Source organism: Danio rerio, chromosome 6 (assembly GCF_052040795.2).
Source record: "Danio rerio strain M-AB ecotype USA chromosome 6, GRCz13ab, whole genome shotgun sequence".
Lineage (NCBI taxonomy): Eukaryota > Metazoa > Chordata > Actinopteri > Cypriniformes > Danionidae > Danio > Danio rerio.
This window is the reverse complement of record NC_141026.1, coordinates 60,567,501-60,585,907: the sequence shown is the minus strand read 5'-3', so window position 1 is coordinate 60,585,907 and position 18,407 is coordinate 60,567,501. Positions and strand designations below refer to the sequence as shown.

The 18,407-nt window shown below is 39.8% G+C and overlaps 3 protein-coding genes across 4 annotated transcripts in view; 1 reads left to right on the top strand and 2 right to left on the bottom strand.

Moving 5' to 3' along the window:
* Window positions 1–18,407, top strand: part of LOC147843705 (uncharacterized) — a 999,056-nt gene that overhangs the window by 366,987 nt on the left and 613,662 nt on the right. The gene's annotated exons all lie outside the window — the stretch shown is intronic.
* ralgapb (Ral GTPase activating protein non-catalytic subunit beta) overlaps window positions 1–18,407 on the bottom strand; it is a 471,588-nt gene that overhangs the window by 163,294 nt on the left and 289,887 nt on the right. The window lies entirely within an intron of this gene.
* Window positions 1–18,407, bottom strand: part of helz2a (helicase with zinc finger 2a) — a 49,638-nt gene that overhangs the window by 22,462 nt on the left and 8,769 nt on the right. The window contains exons 4-10 of the mRNA XM_087258102.1: window positions 18,398–18,407; window positions 16,679–16,805; window positions 15,007–15,388; window positions 10,974–11,615; window positions 6,652–7,444; window positions 6,476–6,551; window positions 529–3,964 (exon numbers count right to left, since the gene is read on the bottom strand). The exon at window positions 18,398–18,407 is cut by the window's right edge and continues 101 nt beyond it. Of these exons, the coding sequence (XP_087114228.1) occupies window positions 529–3,964; window positions 6,476–6,551; window positions 6,652–7,444; window positions 10,974–11,615; window positions 15,007–15,388; window positions 16,679–16,805; window positions 18,398–18,407 (5,466 nt within the window). The remainder of the gene's footprint in view (window positions 1–528; window positions 3,965–6,475; window positions 6,552–6,651; window positions 7,445–10,973; window positions 11,616–15,006; window positions 15,389–16,678; window positions 16,806–18,397) is intronic.

The following is an 18,407-nucleotide window of genomic DNA, read 5'->3' as shown; positions in this document are numbered from 1 at the left end:
CTAGCACGGTTGCCTCACAGCAAGAATACCAATGGCATCGGGTCCTTGCTGGGCCGTCTGGTATTTCTGTGCGGAGTTTGCATGTTCTCTCCGTGTCCGCGTGGGTTTCCCCCGGGTTCCCTGGTTTCCTCCCACCGTCCATATATGCTCCATACTATAGATAAAATAAGCCTAAATCTTTTTTCTAATGTCTTACTCTCAGGAAGTTCACCTTGGCCTTAGCAGCGGGGGAATTTCCCCTTGCCCCTTGAAAAGGGGGAAGCCCTGGGCCCAAGGATCCCTTGAGCTCAGGGCTCTCTCCTGGGACAGCACGCCAAACAAGCTATGTGATAAATCATGAGCTAAGTGTGAACTCTTGAAACTTCACAATTTTTTTTTACTGAATTACAATTTCACAGGAAGGCTAATACTTCTATCTTCAACCGTATTAAACTATACAATGTATTCACAAATAAATTTGCAATGATTAACTCTGTATTATTTAGCATTTTAAACTATAGTTGTAAGGTATATTATTTGCAAACTTACACGTCTGGCAGAAGCTTTGGAATCAGCTCCAGGGTAAATCTCGTCCTCTCGTGGAATATTTGTTCTGGAATGTTTGTCATGGGCATGTGATTAATCAGAAAATCAATTCGCAAACTCTTTGGTTCTTGATTCGTTGATTCTTTGGACTCTGTTTCTTCAACTTCTGTAATTACACCATGAACTACCCAAGTGAAAGAAGGAATATCCATGAGCGCTGTGCTCTGAGCGCTCTCCAGAAATGGGCTACTCTGTTTCTGAATCCTCGTTCGAATGCATAGGAAACTGTTTCTGAGATCACAGTCTATTGACCACTGAGATTTCTTGTCAAGTGGGAGCAGAAAAAACCCCTGAAGCCTCTTCGGATTGGAGTTTTCCCATTTCAAGGGCACATCTACAATAAGAATGCTCTCATTTTCAGCCACAGCGCTGGAGGCTGACTCCATCTCGCACATAGGTCTCCATATTGCCTGATAATCCTTGTACAAGTTGTATGAACTCCTTGATGAGCTTAGTGCGTATTCAGAAAAACACTTGACTGGATCTCTTACATGCTCCACGCAAATCTCAAACTTTGGATGCACAACAAACAGCTGAATCGATGGAGACATTAAACCACGAGCTGTGGATGCACCAAGCTGCACTTCGACCGCCTCACCTTGCTTAATTCTCAGATACAGTTCAGCATAATGCTCAGCATGCAAGGGGTCATAATTTTTCGTGCATTTTAAAGCACTCAGTGTTTCGTGAAATTGTCCAGAGTTGCGTTGAAGTTCCTCAATAAGAGGAAAAATGGCATTCCAGTTTTGTTCTCTGATAGCATCTGCAATGCATTTCCAGGTCTTTGCAGGGACATAGGCCATGACTGAGTTTGGGTTTTGTTGCTTCACTTCAGCATGGATGTGAGGATTGGAGAATGAATATATCCTTCGCTCCCATTTCAGGATCATGCTGTTGTTTGTTACATCAAACTCTGGCTGAACAGCCAGCAGAAGATCCCTGCTCATAATGTCTAAGTTTTCTGATATAGAGGATCTGTTAAGTGGAAAGGACACTTTAAAGTTTGTCCCTAATGGATTGAGCTCCACAATATAAGCCACCTTCCTTTCACTTTGGCTTGACAGTTTTAATGCAAAATGCAGAGCATTTGCCTTCCTCTCATAGGCCGATTGTTGATCATTTTTCCTGGAGAATTCCAAACAAGACAGGTTAATGTCTTGAGTTGTGTACTTAACATCTGTCCTGTCAATCACAGAATGAAGAAGGCGCTGCACAATTACATCTAAGTATCGGCGAACTGGAGATGAGGCCCATGTATAGCTGTCAAGATCTAAATCATAGTGCCCTATTCTTGAGACATGCGTTGAGTTTGAGCGCTGAATGCACGCCTTGTGAAACAACCGCCTAAATGCAACAGCAAAAGGCAGAAGCTGAGGATGAATGTCATCAGTTGCAACAAAGTCAATTATTTTGTAGATGTTTTCCTGCTCTGCTGCTGACTTCAGGCATCTGAGGATTGATTTTAACACTGGGAACGTGTCTGAGTCAGTCTGAGGGTTGTGCTGGATCAAACCTTGCTTATTCAGTTCATGAGCTTGACTTGAGAAGTGAACAGACAGCGGAATCAAGGCTGCGTTTTTGTCAAAAATCTCAATGAGTTTGTCTGTTTGAGGCCTGTCCTGGCATCTCAATGGAGTTTTGCTTCTTGTTGCATTATCAGATAAAAGACGTTCAGCAACCATGTGGTTAAACATGACCATCAGCTCTTCCACCATTTGGTGAGATCTCCTTCTTCCAAGGGTCACATCCTCATCTGGCATCTTGTAGCACCAGTCATCCTGCTTTCTGTATCTTCGGTGAACCTCAGCAAAGTTCGACACTCTTACAAGACACTTTTCAAGCAGGTCAGAAAGCGGCTGACCATTTTCAAGAATGTCCTCAACTTCATCATAGGAAAATTTCCTGTTGGAGTGAATCACAGACTTGCAGATAAATCTTCTCTTTATGCGATTAGTCTGTGCATCCACTTCTATAATCAATGAGATTGCTCGTCTGTCCTGGTTAGGGATTAAACTTAACAAATTGGTGCTCAGTTCTTTGGGAAACATGTATATTGGCTCCTTCTCACGAGGGTAGAATGTAGTACACAGCTGTCTGGCAAATTTGTCCAGTTCGCTGTCTTTAGCCACAAAGCTTGCAACATCAGAAATGTGAACTCCTATTTCAAGGTACTCACCAAAATCCTGCAAACTTATTGCATCATCGAGATCTTGCGAATGTGCGGGATCAACTGTGAAGGTTGGGAGCATGCGAAAATCTCTTCGTCCTTTTTCGAAAATATCAAGATGTTGTAAGTATTGCATCTGCTTTTTCAGAGATGAGGAAAGTGTCCTTCTCAACTGGTACTCAATGCTGAGTACATGCAATCCATCATCTAAAGTTGCTATTTTAGGAAGCACACCTACGACAATCCCCAAAGGATATCTGAAAACGTTTCTCCAACTAAGGACTTTGACAATAAAGAGAGATTTCCTGTGTGCTTCTTCGTTGATTTTGATAAACTTCTCTACTTTGAGGCTCTCAGGATTCCTTACAGCAATGTGGTTTGGTTTGTCTTTCCAAAAGGGTGTGAAGATCTTGGTGATGCATTTGTTTATAGGCGTCATTACTTGATTGTCATGTCTTTCAAGTGCGCAGACAAATTCCTTGACAGTATCTGCACTTTCAAGGATGTTGATCACTCTTCCCATTGGAGGATGGGATGTTGCACTCAGGATCTCCACCGTTACTTTATCTCCAGGGAATGCCCTTCCGATGTTCGCTCTACCCTTGATGTCTATTCTCAGAGTGGACTCGTCAAGTGGCTTTGCATATCCTCTGTCATAACCTTCTTTGACTATCTCACACTGTTTGTGGACAGTAGAGCTAGTAAACATAGGCTCTTCATAATATACTTCTGCAACTTGGTCATTTGCACTACTGAATGCTTCCTGATTTTGAAAAACTGGAAATAATCCTTCCTCTGTCAAAGCAACATTGATTTCTTTGCTCTCATCAAGAAGCTCTTGAAGTATTAGGTCTTCAGTGTCCGGTAGTTCAGATGTAGTTGATTCACTATCGCTGTTCTCTTCATCCTCGCTCCTGCAGAGTTTAGAAATCTCCAGGAGATCTTGCTTTAAAGAATCCAGAGTAAGGTCGTGGCAACTTTCCTTGTTGATGCATTCCTCTATGTATGCTCTCCAAAGTCTCCAGCACATACCGAACTGATGGCATGAAAGTGCAGCGGCATCTCCAACAACAAATATTTGTGATTGGGCTCTTGTCATGATGGTGTTCAGGACTCGCATGTCATTGAAAAACTCAAGACAGGTCCTGTCCGTCTCCAATAGGCTGTCCTTGGTGTGCACAGTGGAAATCACAATTACTCTGAACTGCTTTCCTGGAAAAAATTGGAAAGGCAGTACACTGTAAATCACATGCATACATGTTTGTATGTAATCAAGGAATAGCATAAAGGCCCCAATATACTTCACATTAAGTTCTTTTTCATTCTTTGTTTTAAGGGCAACTGTTTGCGTGTACCCCTAAACAACGATGGTCAGAGTAGAACAGTTTCGTAAATGTTTGTCAGCCTCCTCTAGCCTGTGCATTGTGCTAAATTATTTACGTTGCTTTCCATTTACCATGGACAGACACCAAATGTAGTGGTGTGAACACCTCAGAGTCTTAAAAATTTATCTGTGATCGATCGTATATGTGCATATACATCTATACCAGCTCTGCTACTCCACCCTCCAGTGCATTCATGTTGCTAACTTGGTGGTGTTGTTTTTTTGACCTCCATGAATTCATTCATTCATTTTTCTTTGGCTTAGTCTCGTATTTATCAGGGGTCGCTACAGTGGAATGAACTGCCAACTATTCCAGCATAAAATTTATGCAGCATATGCGCTTCCAGCTGCAACCCAGTACTGGGAAACACCCATACACACTTACATTCACACACACTCATACACTACGGCCAATTTAGTTAATCAATTCCTTGTCTTTGGACTGTTGGGGAAACCGGAGCACCTGGAGGAAACCCAGACCAACACGGGGAGAACGGGCAAACTTTACACAAAAATGGGCCCAGCCTGGACTTGAACCAGTGACATTTTTGCTGTGAGGCGACAATGCTAACCACTGAGCCACCGTGTAGCCCTCTCCAAGGATATGAGAAACGAAACAATTACAGGTCATAGAAGGGCAAAGAGTTTCAGAACACAGTCACCAATTCCTATCAATGGTAGCTTAAAGGTGTGTACGAGCCAAAAGGAATTACCCCAAATGTTTGCTTTGGTGAGCTGTCGCGACGAATTTTGTTCAAAATGATGTAATTCCAATTCTTCTTTCGATTTCTTTTGAAGTATACTAGGTCCTTTAAGCAACCCAGGCTCATTCTGGAAACGTAGCCCCGCGGACGTTTCTGGAGACTGTGAAATACGTCCCAAGAGGTACGTATTTGTGCAGTTTTTGTTTTTGTGAATCCACGAGAGGCCACTCTGCGAGCTTTTTCGCGTCTTGAACGCCTCTTGCGCGCACGCGCTGTTCTCGCGTAAAAAGCCACCGGAGGCCGCTGTCGAGCGACCGTCTGTCTGACTGACCAACTGGCTGAATGACTGAACTTGAATGGGTGGCCAGCCAATCGGCCGACCCGGCCAACCTCCTCCTTTCTCCCTAAACCCAAGCAACGATTTACAAAAACCGTGCAAAAAAAGAAAAGTCCTCATCTGTTTTTGACCGCGTTTTCGGATTTCACCGCATTGTCGCCTCGTTATGAACTCGTTCGCTTTATTTTTTGGATTCTGTTTTTTGTCTAACCTGATTTCTGGAAGCGCTCTTCCCCGGACTCGATCCCGGTCATCGAACGCGGCCGGCTCCTCCTCCTCTGGGCCTCCGCTCCGCTGACGTAACATGACAAACTAACCGGACAAACTGGTTGCGGCGGGAAAGCCCTCCACACGGAGGAGGTGAGCCATCAGCCCAGCTGGCGAAGCGCAAAGAGGAGCGGCCGGCGTCTCACCGGCACGTAGCGTTCGCTTGAAAAAAACTAAATGCAGCCATACGTACCTCCGGCCACGTAAATCGCGGCCCCCAGAAACATCCGCGGGGCTATTTTTTCCGAATGAGCTTGGGTTGCCTTTAGGCCTTGTTTACTCTACCAGTTAAATGTGACCCAATTCCGATTTTTTGCTCATATGTGACACACATCCGATCTGTTCTATGAGCGTGTAAACACGAAAAAAACGCATGCTTTCGGATATTCATCGGTTTCAGGCCTCCCTCATATGTGGAAATAAAGCAGACATAAATCGGATATGTGACAATGCGACCATCATGTGAACAGGCAGATCAAATTTATTAAGGCGTTCCATTTTGTACGTCATTAAACTTGACAATGTGGTACTTCTCTGCGTTTTAGTGACGTAGAAGGAAGAGCGACGTGGACGCTGACGAGGTAAACAACAACAACAACAACAACAGAGGAATCATGGAGAAGGAAAGTGGTCAGTCACCACAATTTGCTCCCACCAGACCAGAGATCTCTCTTGTACCCACAAATTCCTCTGAATGGTGGAGGACACCATATTTAAAACATACGCTCAAGCTACCATGACGGCCCTTTCCCTCCACCGCCTCAAAATCATTTTAAAGTTGGGTGAACTTCGCATATTTCGCAGAGCTAAAAGCAAGACAATTTCTTCCATCGTGGCTAGTGTGGCGCAGATGCCAGAACCCGCCTTTGAACGTGCGCGACATCGTAAATTATTTAGCAAGTATAAACACATTAATCGGATATGGTTCACAATTAAAAGAACATGTAAACGGACAGAAAAAAAAATCAGATGTAGACAAAAAATCAAGACCTGACAGTGTAGACAGGACCTTAGATTCAAGTAATCTTTACCTTGCACATTTTCAGCATTCTCTACAGTGAAACGAGGCAGTCCAAGCAAACGCAGTCTATACCTGATTTCCAACACCTGAAATATCAAAGGCAGAATAATCAGGTATAAACACAATGACATCAATTCGGTAAAAATAGGGGAAAAGCAAACTTGAAACTAGTACTAGGATTGATACCTGTCTGCCTTGAGATAGGACACAGACTGATTCTGGATCTGCAGCACCCCACTCTTGAGGCCATTCCTTCATTATTTCTTGCAGAATGTGAACGACTCTTACAATTTGTTCTGCATTGAACCAGGACATGCTCATTGGGTCCAGACAGCATTCTCCTCTTACATGATGAAACTGCAAAGCATGTTGTTGGGGATGAGACGGCACATTTCCTCTAGCCTTGATCACATCACTCCTTCCAACATAAAAATGTGTTGATACAAAATCCACAATGTCTTTTGTGGAGCGGTAGTTTTCATTGAAAATGATCCGGCTTTGTTTGGCCACATCGCTGTTTTCGGCTTGGTAGTGATAGAAGAGGCGATTGAGCAGGGTGTGCTCAGAACATTTGTCTGGCCTCACAGAGAACAGCTTGGGTCCCATCTGCATGTGATCTCCTGCTAAAACCACACGTGTATTGTTACCCGCTAAGCTAAGTGCCATAAGAGCCTCACACTCCAACATCTGAGACGCTTCATCAATCAGAATATGGCTGAAGTAGTTTTCAGGAAGCTTCATGTCGTTGAAGAAACGAGCCAGAGATGTTGTTGTTATGACGATTCTTGTGGAATCTAAAACTGCTTTATCAGGAAACTCAAAGCAATTGGCTTCTCTTGATAAATGGCAGTACTGTAGAGTGATGAAATCGGTGGATGCGAGCTTTATTTCCATTGCCTTTATTCGCAGAGGTCTGGCGTGAAGCTGGCCATTCCTTACATATTCGTGGAAATGAGCTTTTATATAAAGATCAGCAGAACTGCATTTCGGAGAAAAAAAAGATCATTTGAGTTGATATAATCAAATAATTATGTAATTATGCTTGTTCCATACTCTACTGATTGATTTAACTAATGCAATTGCATTTAAAATGTATTTATGAAAGTTTGCTGCCCTGTTGAAAAAGACCAGCTTATATTTTGGTGTGCCAAAAAGCAAAACCCAAACAATACTATTCAACATGAATCATGGTAACTCTGGCTTTTGTGGAACAGCCGGTCTCGAAATCTGATATATGGCAACATTTACAAATCACATATACATAACAAACAAGTTTATGTTTGGATGTCACAGATATAAAAAATGTCATTTACAGTGAATCTGGAAAGTATTGACAGCGCTTCACTTTTTCCACATGTTTTTCTGTGACTGCCTTATTCCAAAATGGATTGAACTCATTTATTTCCTCAACATTCTACACACAATCCCCCATAATCACAATGTGAAAAAAGAGTTTTTTAAAATTGTTGAAAATTTATTACAAATAAAAAAGCTGAAAAATTCACAGCCTTTGCTCAATGCTTTGTTGATGCCTCTTTGGCAGCGATTACAGCCTCAAGTCTTTGTGAATATGATGCCACAAGCTCTGCACACCTGTCTTTGGGATTGTTTGCCCATTCCTCTTTGCAGCACCTCTCAAGCTCTATCAGGTTGGATGGGAAGCAACGGGTACATTTCAGATCTCTCCAGAGACGTTCAATAGGATTTAGGTCTGGGCTCTGGCTTGGCCACGCAAGGACATTCACTGAGTTGTTGTAAAGCCACTTCATTGATATTTTGGCGGTGTGCTTTGGGTCACTGTCCTGCTGGAAGATGAAGCGTCGCCCCAGTCTGAGGTCAAGAGTATCTGAAGCAGGTCTTCATTCAGGATGTCTCTGTACATTGCTGCATTCATCTTTCCCTCTATCCTGACTAGGCTTCCTGTTCCTGCTGCTGAACAACATCCCCACAGCATGATGCCAACACCACCATGCTTCACTGTAGGGATGCTGTTAGCCTGCTGATGAGCGCTGCCTGCTTTTCTCCAAACGTAATGCCTGGCATTCAGTCCATCAACCAGAGAATTTTGTTTCTTATGGTCTGAAAGTCTTTCAGATGCCTTTTGGGCTGCTATGTGCCCTTTACTAAGAAGTGTCTTCCGTCTGGCCACTCTACCATACAGGTGCCTGATTGGTGGATTGCTGCACAGTTGGTTGTCCTTCTCTAAACCCGAGCGACGGTTCGCAAAAGCCGTCCAGAAAAAAGCAAAAAAAAAAAAAGCAAAAGCCCTCGTCTTCGATTTCGACCGTGTTTTCGGATCCCGCCGCTTTCTCACCCTTATTTTTCGGATTCCGTTTTTCGTCTTACCTGATTTCTGGAACCTGCTGTTCCCCGGACTCGATCCCGGTCGTCGTCCACCGCAGCCGGCTCCTCCTCCTCCTCTGGGGCCTCCGCTCCGCCGACACAACGCTGTGAGCTAAGCGGACAAACTGATTGCATCGGGAAAGCCCTCCACTCGGAGGCGAGCTGTCGGCCAGCAAGCGCGAAGAGGAGGGGCGGAGCGGCGCCACACCGCCCCGCAACGTTTGCTCGAAAAAAACTAAACGCGGCCTTTACGTACCTCCGGCCACGTAAATCGCGGTCTCCAGAAACGTCCGCGGGGCTACGTTTCCAAAATGAGCTTGGGTTGGACCATCGGGTTATTGATCACCTCCCTGACTAAGCCCCTTCTCCCCCTATCACTCAGCTTAGATGGCCGGCCAGCTCTAGTAAGAGTCCAGGGGCCTCATGTATCAACGCTGCGTACGCACAAAAAATTTGCATACGCCAGGTTTCACGCTCAGAATCGCTCACGTTTGGATTTACTAACAATGAACTGAACGTGGGAATGTGCGCAGCTTCACGGCAGCTTTCTGGCTGGCGTACGCACATTTTTTGTGCGTGTCTGTTTTATTTCCATTGGCGACTCCTAGAGGCAGTTGTGTTATATTTCTTCTCTACAAAGTGTCTGAGCCTTGCAATGGCAGCTGTATGAGACGGGTTCATCTAGTAGGTATGTAAGGTTTCCATACCATACAGTTGACCAGCTAAACATTAAAGCACAATTTGCAGCAGTCGCCTGTTTCCCCAATGTAATCTGAGCGATCTACCGCACACACATTGCTATAAAGACACTATCTGAAGATGAATTTGCATGCGTGAATCAGAAACATTTCCATTCAATAAATGTGCAAATAAAATATGATGCACAAACTTATTAATGATTCCTACTAGTCTTTCTCGTGATAAATAGTGGGCAAAATCTGATATGTAGCGGGGAAAAAAAGAAGAAAGAGTTCATCAGACGGATTCGAGCCGAGTTCATGCTCGAACGTGTCAAAACATGATCACATGCATCTTACGAGATGCGCCACTGAGACAGTTAAGGGTATTGCAACATTTTACAGATATAAACCACACTATTTCTTTTGTTAATGCACTCAGTGCGATGTTCAGACCCAACTGTGTTAACCGCATCAGCTAAACTCTCCCACTCTATTTTTTCTTTTGTTGTTAATTCCGGAGAACAAACTTGCAAATAACACCGCTTTTCTCCAGTCTACCTCCGAAAGCAGCACCTCCAATTCACATTCTGTTCAAAGTTTCTCTTCTTGCTTGCTTTTGCCTTTGCTTTTTCGTTGGGTTTTGCCATTAGCATAGTCATTAGCATATTCATACGGGGGAGGAGGCAGGGAGGGGTTTTGTGCTCGTGCATGTTGCGCTCAGTTTCACCTTCATTCGGATGTACAAAAGAATATGCGTGAGATTCGGCGTAAGCAGTGTTTCATACATCTGAATTATTTTCTGTGTACGCACATTTACAGCTTTGTGCGTACGCAATGTTTTAGTAAGATTTCCACGCAAATCTTCGTACATGAGGCCCCTGGTGTCTGGAGACAATCCTGTCTCACAGGTCTACAGACAATTCCTTTGTCTTCATGCTTGGTTTGTGCTTCGGCATGCACTGTTAACCGTGGGGACTTATATAGACAGGTGTATACCTTTTCAAATCATGTTCAATCAGCTGAATTGAGCACAGGTGAACTCCAATGAAGCTGCTGAAACATCTCCAGAATGATCAGTGGAAACAGAATGTACCTGAGCTCAGTTTAGAGCCAAAGGCTGTGAATACTGATTTACATCTGATTTTACAGGTTTATATTTTTAATAAATTTGCAACAATTTCAAAAACTCCTTTTCCACATTGTCATTATGGGGGATTGTGTGTAGAATGTTGAGGAAAAAATTAATTTAATCCATTTAGGAATTAGGCTGTAACTTAAACAAATGTGGAAAAAGTGAAGCGCTATCAATACTTTCCAGATGCACTGTATGAGCACATATGCAATACATATTTTAAAATATTGCAAACATATCTGTTTACATAAATATTTGTTATTCTAATGGTTGAAAATATGTATTTTTTATATATATATCCTCAGATTTACGTATGTGAGAGTTCTCTAAAGTGGCACTGAATTATGTCTTACCTGTTTGTGTGTGTGCAAATTAAGATTTTGTTGTGTGGCTGCTGTACAAGGGCCTGTGCCATCTTTGCAAGGGTTCGAGTTTTGCCAGTCCCAAAAGGTCCATAAATCAACAAGGGTGGGATGCTGCTTCTGTTGTCTGACACACCCAAGACAAAGTCCATTGCTGCTTGCTGCTTCTCATTGAACTCTCCTTCATCTGACTGGAAAGAAATACTGAGATGAGCATTTTTCAGATCAGGCAACACTTTGTCCAACCTCGGGAGATCATCAATTGCCTTGTGCATCTCGCAGAACCACAGACGATTGACTTGAAACTGGACCTCCATCTCATATTCCTCTCCATTCTGCAGGTTAAGGGCAGCACAGCAGCGTTTGGAAAGCTGGAGATGTACTTGTGTCTCGGTGGCAGCATCTTTCAGAAACTCAGCTTCATAAATAGGCCCACAATATTCATTGTTCTTCACAACACGAACAAGAGATCTGATGGCATGTCTTTTCACAATGAAACCTTGAGGAGCATCAGGTGTGAGTGGCTGAGACAGAGGCACAGCAGCAAAAAGTTCACCCGGGTGGGCCCATTTCATTCCAAACCTGTCATCAGACAACTCATTTTTCAGCTGCACAGTCCCTCGTAGACTTAATCTGGAAAGAGAGTGCATTTTATATGTTTAAATTGTTATAAAATGCCATATTCAAATTCAACTGGACTTATGGCTCATTTCCACTGAGTGGTATAATTCAGTAAAAACTCCTTTAAGGCAAGTCATTTTATTCAGCGGCCATCTCTGAAACACCTCTCAAGTATGCAAGAGCCGCTCCTATGTCTTTGAATAGGAAAACATCAAATTTTCCTTAAGTGTTTAAATCAAGCTTATGATTGAATTTCATATGTGGAAGAAGCCCTGAAATTTTACATATGTCTATTAACTTTTGTCTAACATTTGATTCAAACGAAAACTGCATTTTTCAGGTTCCCCTAGCTAACGTGCATTTAAAGGAAACCAGATCACGAGTCCAAACAATTTTGAGTCTCAAACAATTGTGGTTTCTGGAGAGGTCAATCAAACTTTGTATCTAGTCTAAAAATCAATCACTTATGTGATACACAATTTCATTGTTAGAATACCATCCACATGCCAAAAGCAAGAACAGGATCTGCTTTATGTCCTCTATTATTATTGTTGTTTACAGGGATGTTCATATGTCAAGTCTAAAAATGAGTGTAAAACACAAGGGGCGCCACTTCCTCTCTCTTTTAGTGCACACCTACATTTTAAGTGAAGTTTTTTTTATGAACTCATTTCGAGATGATCACGTGCTTACTGTATGATTGCTTGCAGCTGGTCCCACATTATCCAATTTATGATTCACCAATCAGACGATTCTTAAGTCTCCATAAATAACCATACCAAAAAAGTTCCATAACCATAGTCATCTTCGTTTTGAAGAATCCCCCCATCCACCCATACTCCTTTTCCTTTCCTAGATGGGTGGCACGGCAGCCCAGTGGTTAGCACTGTTGCCCCACAGCAAGAACATCACTGGTTCTAGTCCTTACCATGCCAGCTGAGGTTTCTGTGCGGAGTTCACATGTTCTACCCATTCTTGCGTGGGTTTCCCCCGGGTTCCCCGGTTTCCTCCAACCATCCAAAAACATGCAACTTAAGTTAATTGACTAATCCAAATCAGAAATATAGACGTGCTTTTAGTGAAGTTTTCTCTTCACAACAATCCCTAATAGTTCTCTAGCTTCAAACAGCAGGGGAATTTGAGCTCAGGTAGATCAACTCTCACAGGGAGCCCCGGGCTCGAGGATCTTATGAGCTCTCTCTCAGGACAGCATGCCAAACATGCTTTATAATCAATCGTCAAGTGTGAACTCTTGAAATAACGATATTGAGCACATAACCGACGCAGTATGTGAACAGCCCTTCGATCGGTTAGATCGCTACTTTCTGGTGTACACCACACCTAACAAATGACGCTGATTTCAGCTTTCTGTCATACGGACACAATCCTGATTAGGGTTACCTGTCCTGAATCATACTGTACTGTATACTACACTGAATCGTCCCACTCAGTGGAAATAAGCCATTAGATATTAGGACAAGACTGGAAAAAATATGCAATTGTTGTTTATTTTTGTTGCATTGTAACATTTCTCTTATATCTATTTGAAGTTATTTGAAAAAATCATTTCATTATAGTATGTAATTAAATCTAACTCAGGCTAAAGAAAGAACTCTATCAAGGTGCAATCATTTAGACTTTAAAGCACTTTAAATGAGTGAAAACCTCTGCAGATATTCAGAGTTTTGTTGGCTGTTGTCATTTTCCTTTCTAGTCTCGACAACTGCTATTAGTGTTTACTTTTGCACTTGTTGTTTTAGCCTATATCATAACAGATACTGCACTCTCAGAAAAAAGGTACACTGTGGTACAAATAATGTTCCTTAGGAAACTTTTTTGTACCTTTGTAAAAGTTGTACCTTATTTGGTACAGAAAAACCTTCTATGATACTGTTCTGTACCTTTTATGGTACATTTGAAATTAAGGTACACAATTGTTCTCACAAAAAGGTATGTGAGTGTTGGACAACTTTTTCTTTATTACAATATCTATGAAAATAAATATTAGTGTAAAGGCAAAGTGATTTTATGAATAATTTCCATATTAAAACAAGAATCATCATTTAAAAGCATGTTTAAAGAAAGTCATAAACAATGATTATTAAGTTCTATAATACAAAACAACTGGTAAAACAAAACTATAGCTATTGTAAACTAAACATTCAAGGCATTTTTAATAAATATTAGATTTTCTAATAAATACATTTTCATTATTAATATCTGCACCTTTTGGCATTTGCTTTCCGCTACGCACGTGAGCTGGCAAACGTCATGCATATGCAAAGTGTTGATGCAGACATTTTACTATTGTAAAACTAACCAGACATTATATCTTGTTACAATGCATAATTCGATTTCAATTTTTAAAATTAAGTAAATTAAATGAAGTTTTAAGTGATTACAAAGGTATTGTGGAAATTGGAGAAAAGCATGTTGTGTATTGTACATGGGAGAATGTATTTATGTAACAATTTGGTGAAAAGAGATGTGAAATGTTTAGCAAAAAATAGATCTTTTGATTAATGTTTAAGTATTCTTTATTGTAAATGGAAAAGGGTCATTTACACAAAAAGAAACTGTTTAAAAAAAACATTGTTTAAAAATGTATTTGATGTTTTATATTTAGTGAAAATAAATTGACACATTTTGGATAAAGCAAAATGCCTTAAATAGTTCTTGAAGGAACACATTTGACTGTTAAGGTACAAAGTGTCTTATTACTGCAGTGGTACCTTCATCGATCAGATTTGTACCTTTGATGAAGGCACAATATTGTATCTGCAGGTTTTAAAAACCGAAGGTACATTTTGGTTTCCCATGGTACAAATCGTGTGCTTAAAGGTACAAACTGCAATGGTACAAATTAGTTTCTTTGTGTTATGGTACAATTCTGTCCTATAAAAAAGGTACTGCCCCAGTGACAAGGGTTTCTATCTTCTAGGGTACAACATTGCACCATTTTTTCTGAGAATGTGGATACTAAGGTCCCATCTAAATTGGTATCTAACACATTAATGCTTGACACAGAAAATATGTTTTATTTATCCCACCTCTTTGCAATTCGGATATTGCATATACTATTATTAAAATAACAATAAAATGTAAAAAAAAAACTAAATTTAAAATAATTTAGCACTAAATGATTCATATCTCTGGCAAATTCTGACTGCCATTTTTTGTTCCAAAGTAAATAAAAGCTGAATATTTTTTTACAATGATGCTTCTTGTACATCATCTTATTATCTTTTGGGAGAAGCCTGGGTCATTTCCGGTCAAAAAAGCAAAAAAAAAAAACAACAAAAAAACTACTAACTTGCAGGTTGAATAAAAGTGACTAAAAGTCAGAATTTGCCAGGAGTACAAATAATTTTCGGCTTGATGGTATATATTAAAACATGCATACCTGGAAAGCAGTTCACCGACTACCTTCTCCTCCTGGTATAAAAAATTGTGCATGCTCCATTTATAATTCTCACGGTTAATCAAACCGTTCATCTGCTGGTTCATCATGATGAGTTGGTATCTGTTTAGTAGATCTCTCTGTGCTTTTTCTGTTTCAACAAAAGGAATGATAGTCATGCTTTCCTCATTCCAAGGCTCAAGATTGCAGGCAGCTTCTGGGTTTTCTAATAGTGCCTCCGGTGCTGGAGCTGCCTGACAATCATCCTCTCCAACTCTGACCTTTAGTTTTTGTCGGAGTACAGGTCTCGTATTGAAGTCAAACACTACCCACTGCTCATACAGGCCAGGCTGGTCAGATCTGAATGACACTGGGATTTCATGCCCTGTGGATGGAAATCAAATTTAATAATGAGTGAATTCATAAATATGAATAAAAGCATTTATGTGTATGTATGTATATATATATGTGCCGTAAAGTCAGAGCTGGGTAGATTACTTATAAAATGTAATCAGTTATAGATTACAAATAAATTTTTTTTTCTGAGTTATATATTTGATAATATGGGTGGCAGGGTGGCTCAGTGGTTAGCACTGTGGCCTTACAGCAAGATGGTCGCTGATTCCAGTCCCGGCTGGGTCAGTTGGTGTTTTTTGTGTGGAGTTTGCATGTTCTCTCATTGTTGGCGTGGGTTTCCTCCGGGTGCTTCGGTGTCACCCACAGTCCAAACACATGCGCTATAGGGGAATTGATTAACTAAATTGGCCATAGTGCATGTGTGTGTGTGGGTGAACGAGTGTGTATGGGTGTTTCCCAGTACTGGGTTGCTGCTAGAAGGTCATCTGCTGTGTAAAACATATGCTGGAATAGTTGGCGGTTCATTCCACCATGGCGACCTCTGAAATAGAGACTAAGCTGAAAATTAATGAATGAATATTTGATAATAGATTATACAATTATGGAAATGTAATCTGACTACTTTTGGATTACATTTAGATTACTTTTTGCTAACTCTTATTTGAGGTCACATATATTGAAGCAGGGTAATCTTGTACTATTTTGACAGATGCAAAAATAAATATTATTTTATTTTGCAATTATCAGCAACAAGAGCCTCAACAGCTTCTTTTTAAAGTGCAATGATGGACAGTTGCTTCAAATTACTTAATATATTTATTTCTAATATGTTTCTAATATTAAATACACTAATATACCTCACTGTTAGTGTTAGCTGATAGTAACAGTGAATAAAATTGTATGACTTTATATTATTCTAAATAACGTAAGTTTAGAAAACAGCAACATTACAGAACTGATATTGAAATAAACAGCAAATATGACATTAAAATTTGACATTAAATATTTCGTAAAAAAAAAAAAACACTAGTGCAGATGAGTCTGAATGAAAAACACCAAACAGCAACATTTCAATCATGAAGAATAATGACAATATAAAGGCAGCGCGCTTATTATGAAACAATACAAACATAAAAAAGATGAATATTCTATTGTGTACAATTTACTGCCATTGTATAAATATAATATGTAATCCTTAAAAAAGTAACATTAACTCTGATAACAAGTACTTGATTTTTGTAATCTGATAATCAAGAGTACATAGTATGTTACTACCCAGCTCTGCAATAGGGTACATTTTTAGATGTTTAATCTTCACCTGTTTGGTCTGTCCTCTTTTCAAACCAAGCACTCGTGGAATATGACCGTTCCTCATCTGGTTTTTTGCTGAGGCTGAATTTTGCCCCCTGTTCCCGCCTGAGTAAAGCAATAACTTCAAGAGGCTCCTGGAGGCATTCAAGTAAATTACAAGTACAGATCAATGTCTCTGCAAAGGTGTCTACATGTTTATTACACTTCTGAAAACTATGCAGTTATCTAATAATGGACAGTACTACAGTTATTAGTTATACTGTAGAAGGGCCAGACAGAATCTGTGGTCATCTTGTGCTATTTCTGTGCAGAAAAATGTGCAGATTTACGCTGAATGATTTTAATAATTATGCAGTTATATAGTTATTACAACATATATGCACTGTTTTACTTTGTTTGCATAATTTGTGGCAATCATTAAACGATATTAACAATATTTTTCAGGTCTCTTGACCATTTAATGTATCCCAGACTGCTTTAGTATACTAAAAAATAAATAAAGAACGTATTTAGGAGGATTAATACTGGTGTTACTATACCATAATTAAACATACCCTGTCAAAATACTTATTAAGGAAAGTAAGACTAATTATGTCATTTAATGATGTATAAACTAGGGCGGCACGATATTGGAAAAACTGACATTGCAATATTTTTTATTCACTGGGATATGCATGAATAAAAAATATTGCGATGTCAGTTTTTCCAATATCGTGCTGCCCTAGTTTGTATATATATTGTGACATAAATGCAATTTCACCAGATGACTTGAATAGCACGTAAAGAATTTATAATTTTAGATCAATTGGGATGATTCTGTAGGGGAGTGTATCTGCATTAAATTTAATTAAATTTAATTAAACATGTATAAGTATAGTCAAAGACAACAGACAAAAGATGCAAATAAACAATAATTTAGAATTTTTTGGGGAGTCAAACTATTCAGAAAAAGAAATTAAATAATCACAGTATAATAATAATAATAATAATAAAAATATTAACACTGTATCATTTTGAGTAAATAATGATATGTTTAAATAATCTCAACAAACGTTTTATTTATTGTGCCCAAATGGCTCAAGTTTAATTCAAATTCTTACAGTCAGGCCTTAAAAACATGCAAATAATTAACTTTCATTCTATGGCTAAACTTTGAAAATACTCCACTGTGTTATGGTCAACTATAATCCCAGCTACATTGCATATCTTTCGATGTGACTATTGCCGACACACACATTGCAATATTTGCTGAAACAATATATTGTGCAGTCCTAGTACAAACCTTAGTAATGCACTATTTTATTTAACTGTTAAATGTTAATAATTATATCCTGTAGATCTCTTGACCCTTGAATGTATCCCAGACCACAAAAATACTGCTTTAATAGATTTAAAAACTATATGTGACATGTTATGTAGAAGTATCAAAGTTTTTCTCATTGGCTTTGGCGGATTTCTCACAACAATATTTACATTTGCTCAACAGTTAATGCATTTTACGCTTTTGCATTAACCTGCAAAAGCATGCCACTTGCTCAAAATGGATAGTTCATTCCTCAAAAGCAAGTAAATGCATTACCTTTTGTGCAAATGTAAATAGTGTTGTGAGAAATGCATCAAAGCCACTGAGAAAAACTGTAATACTGTACTGTAATTAAACAACAACCCTGTCAAAATACTTATTTATGAAAGTAAGACTAATTATGTCATATATTAATATACAAACCTTAGATATG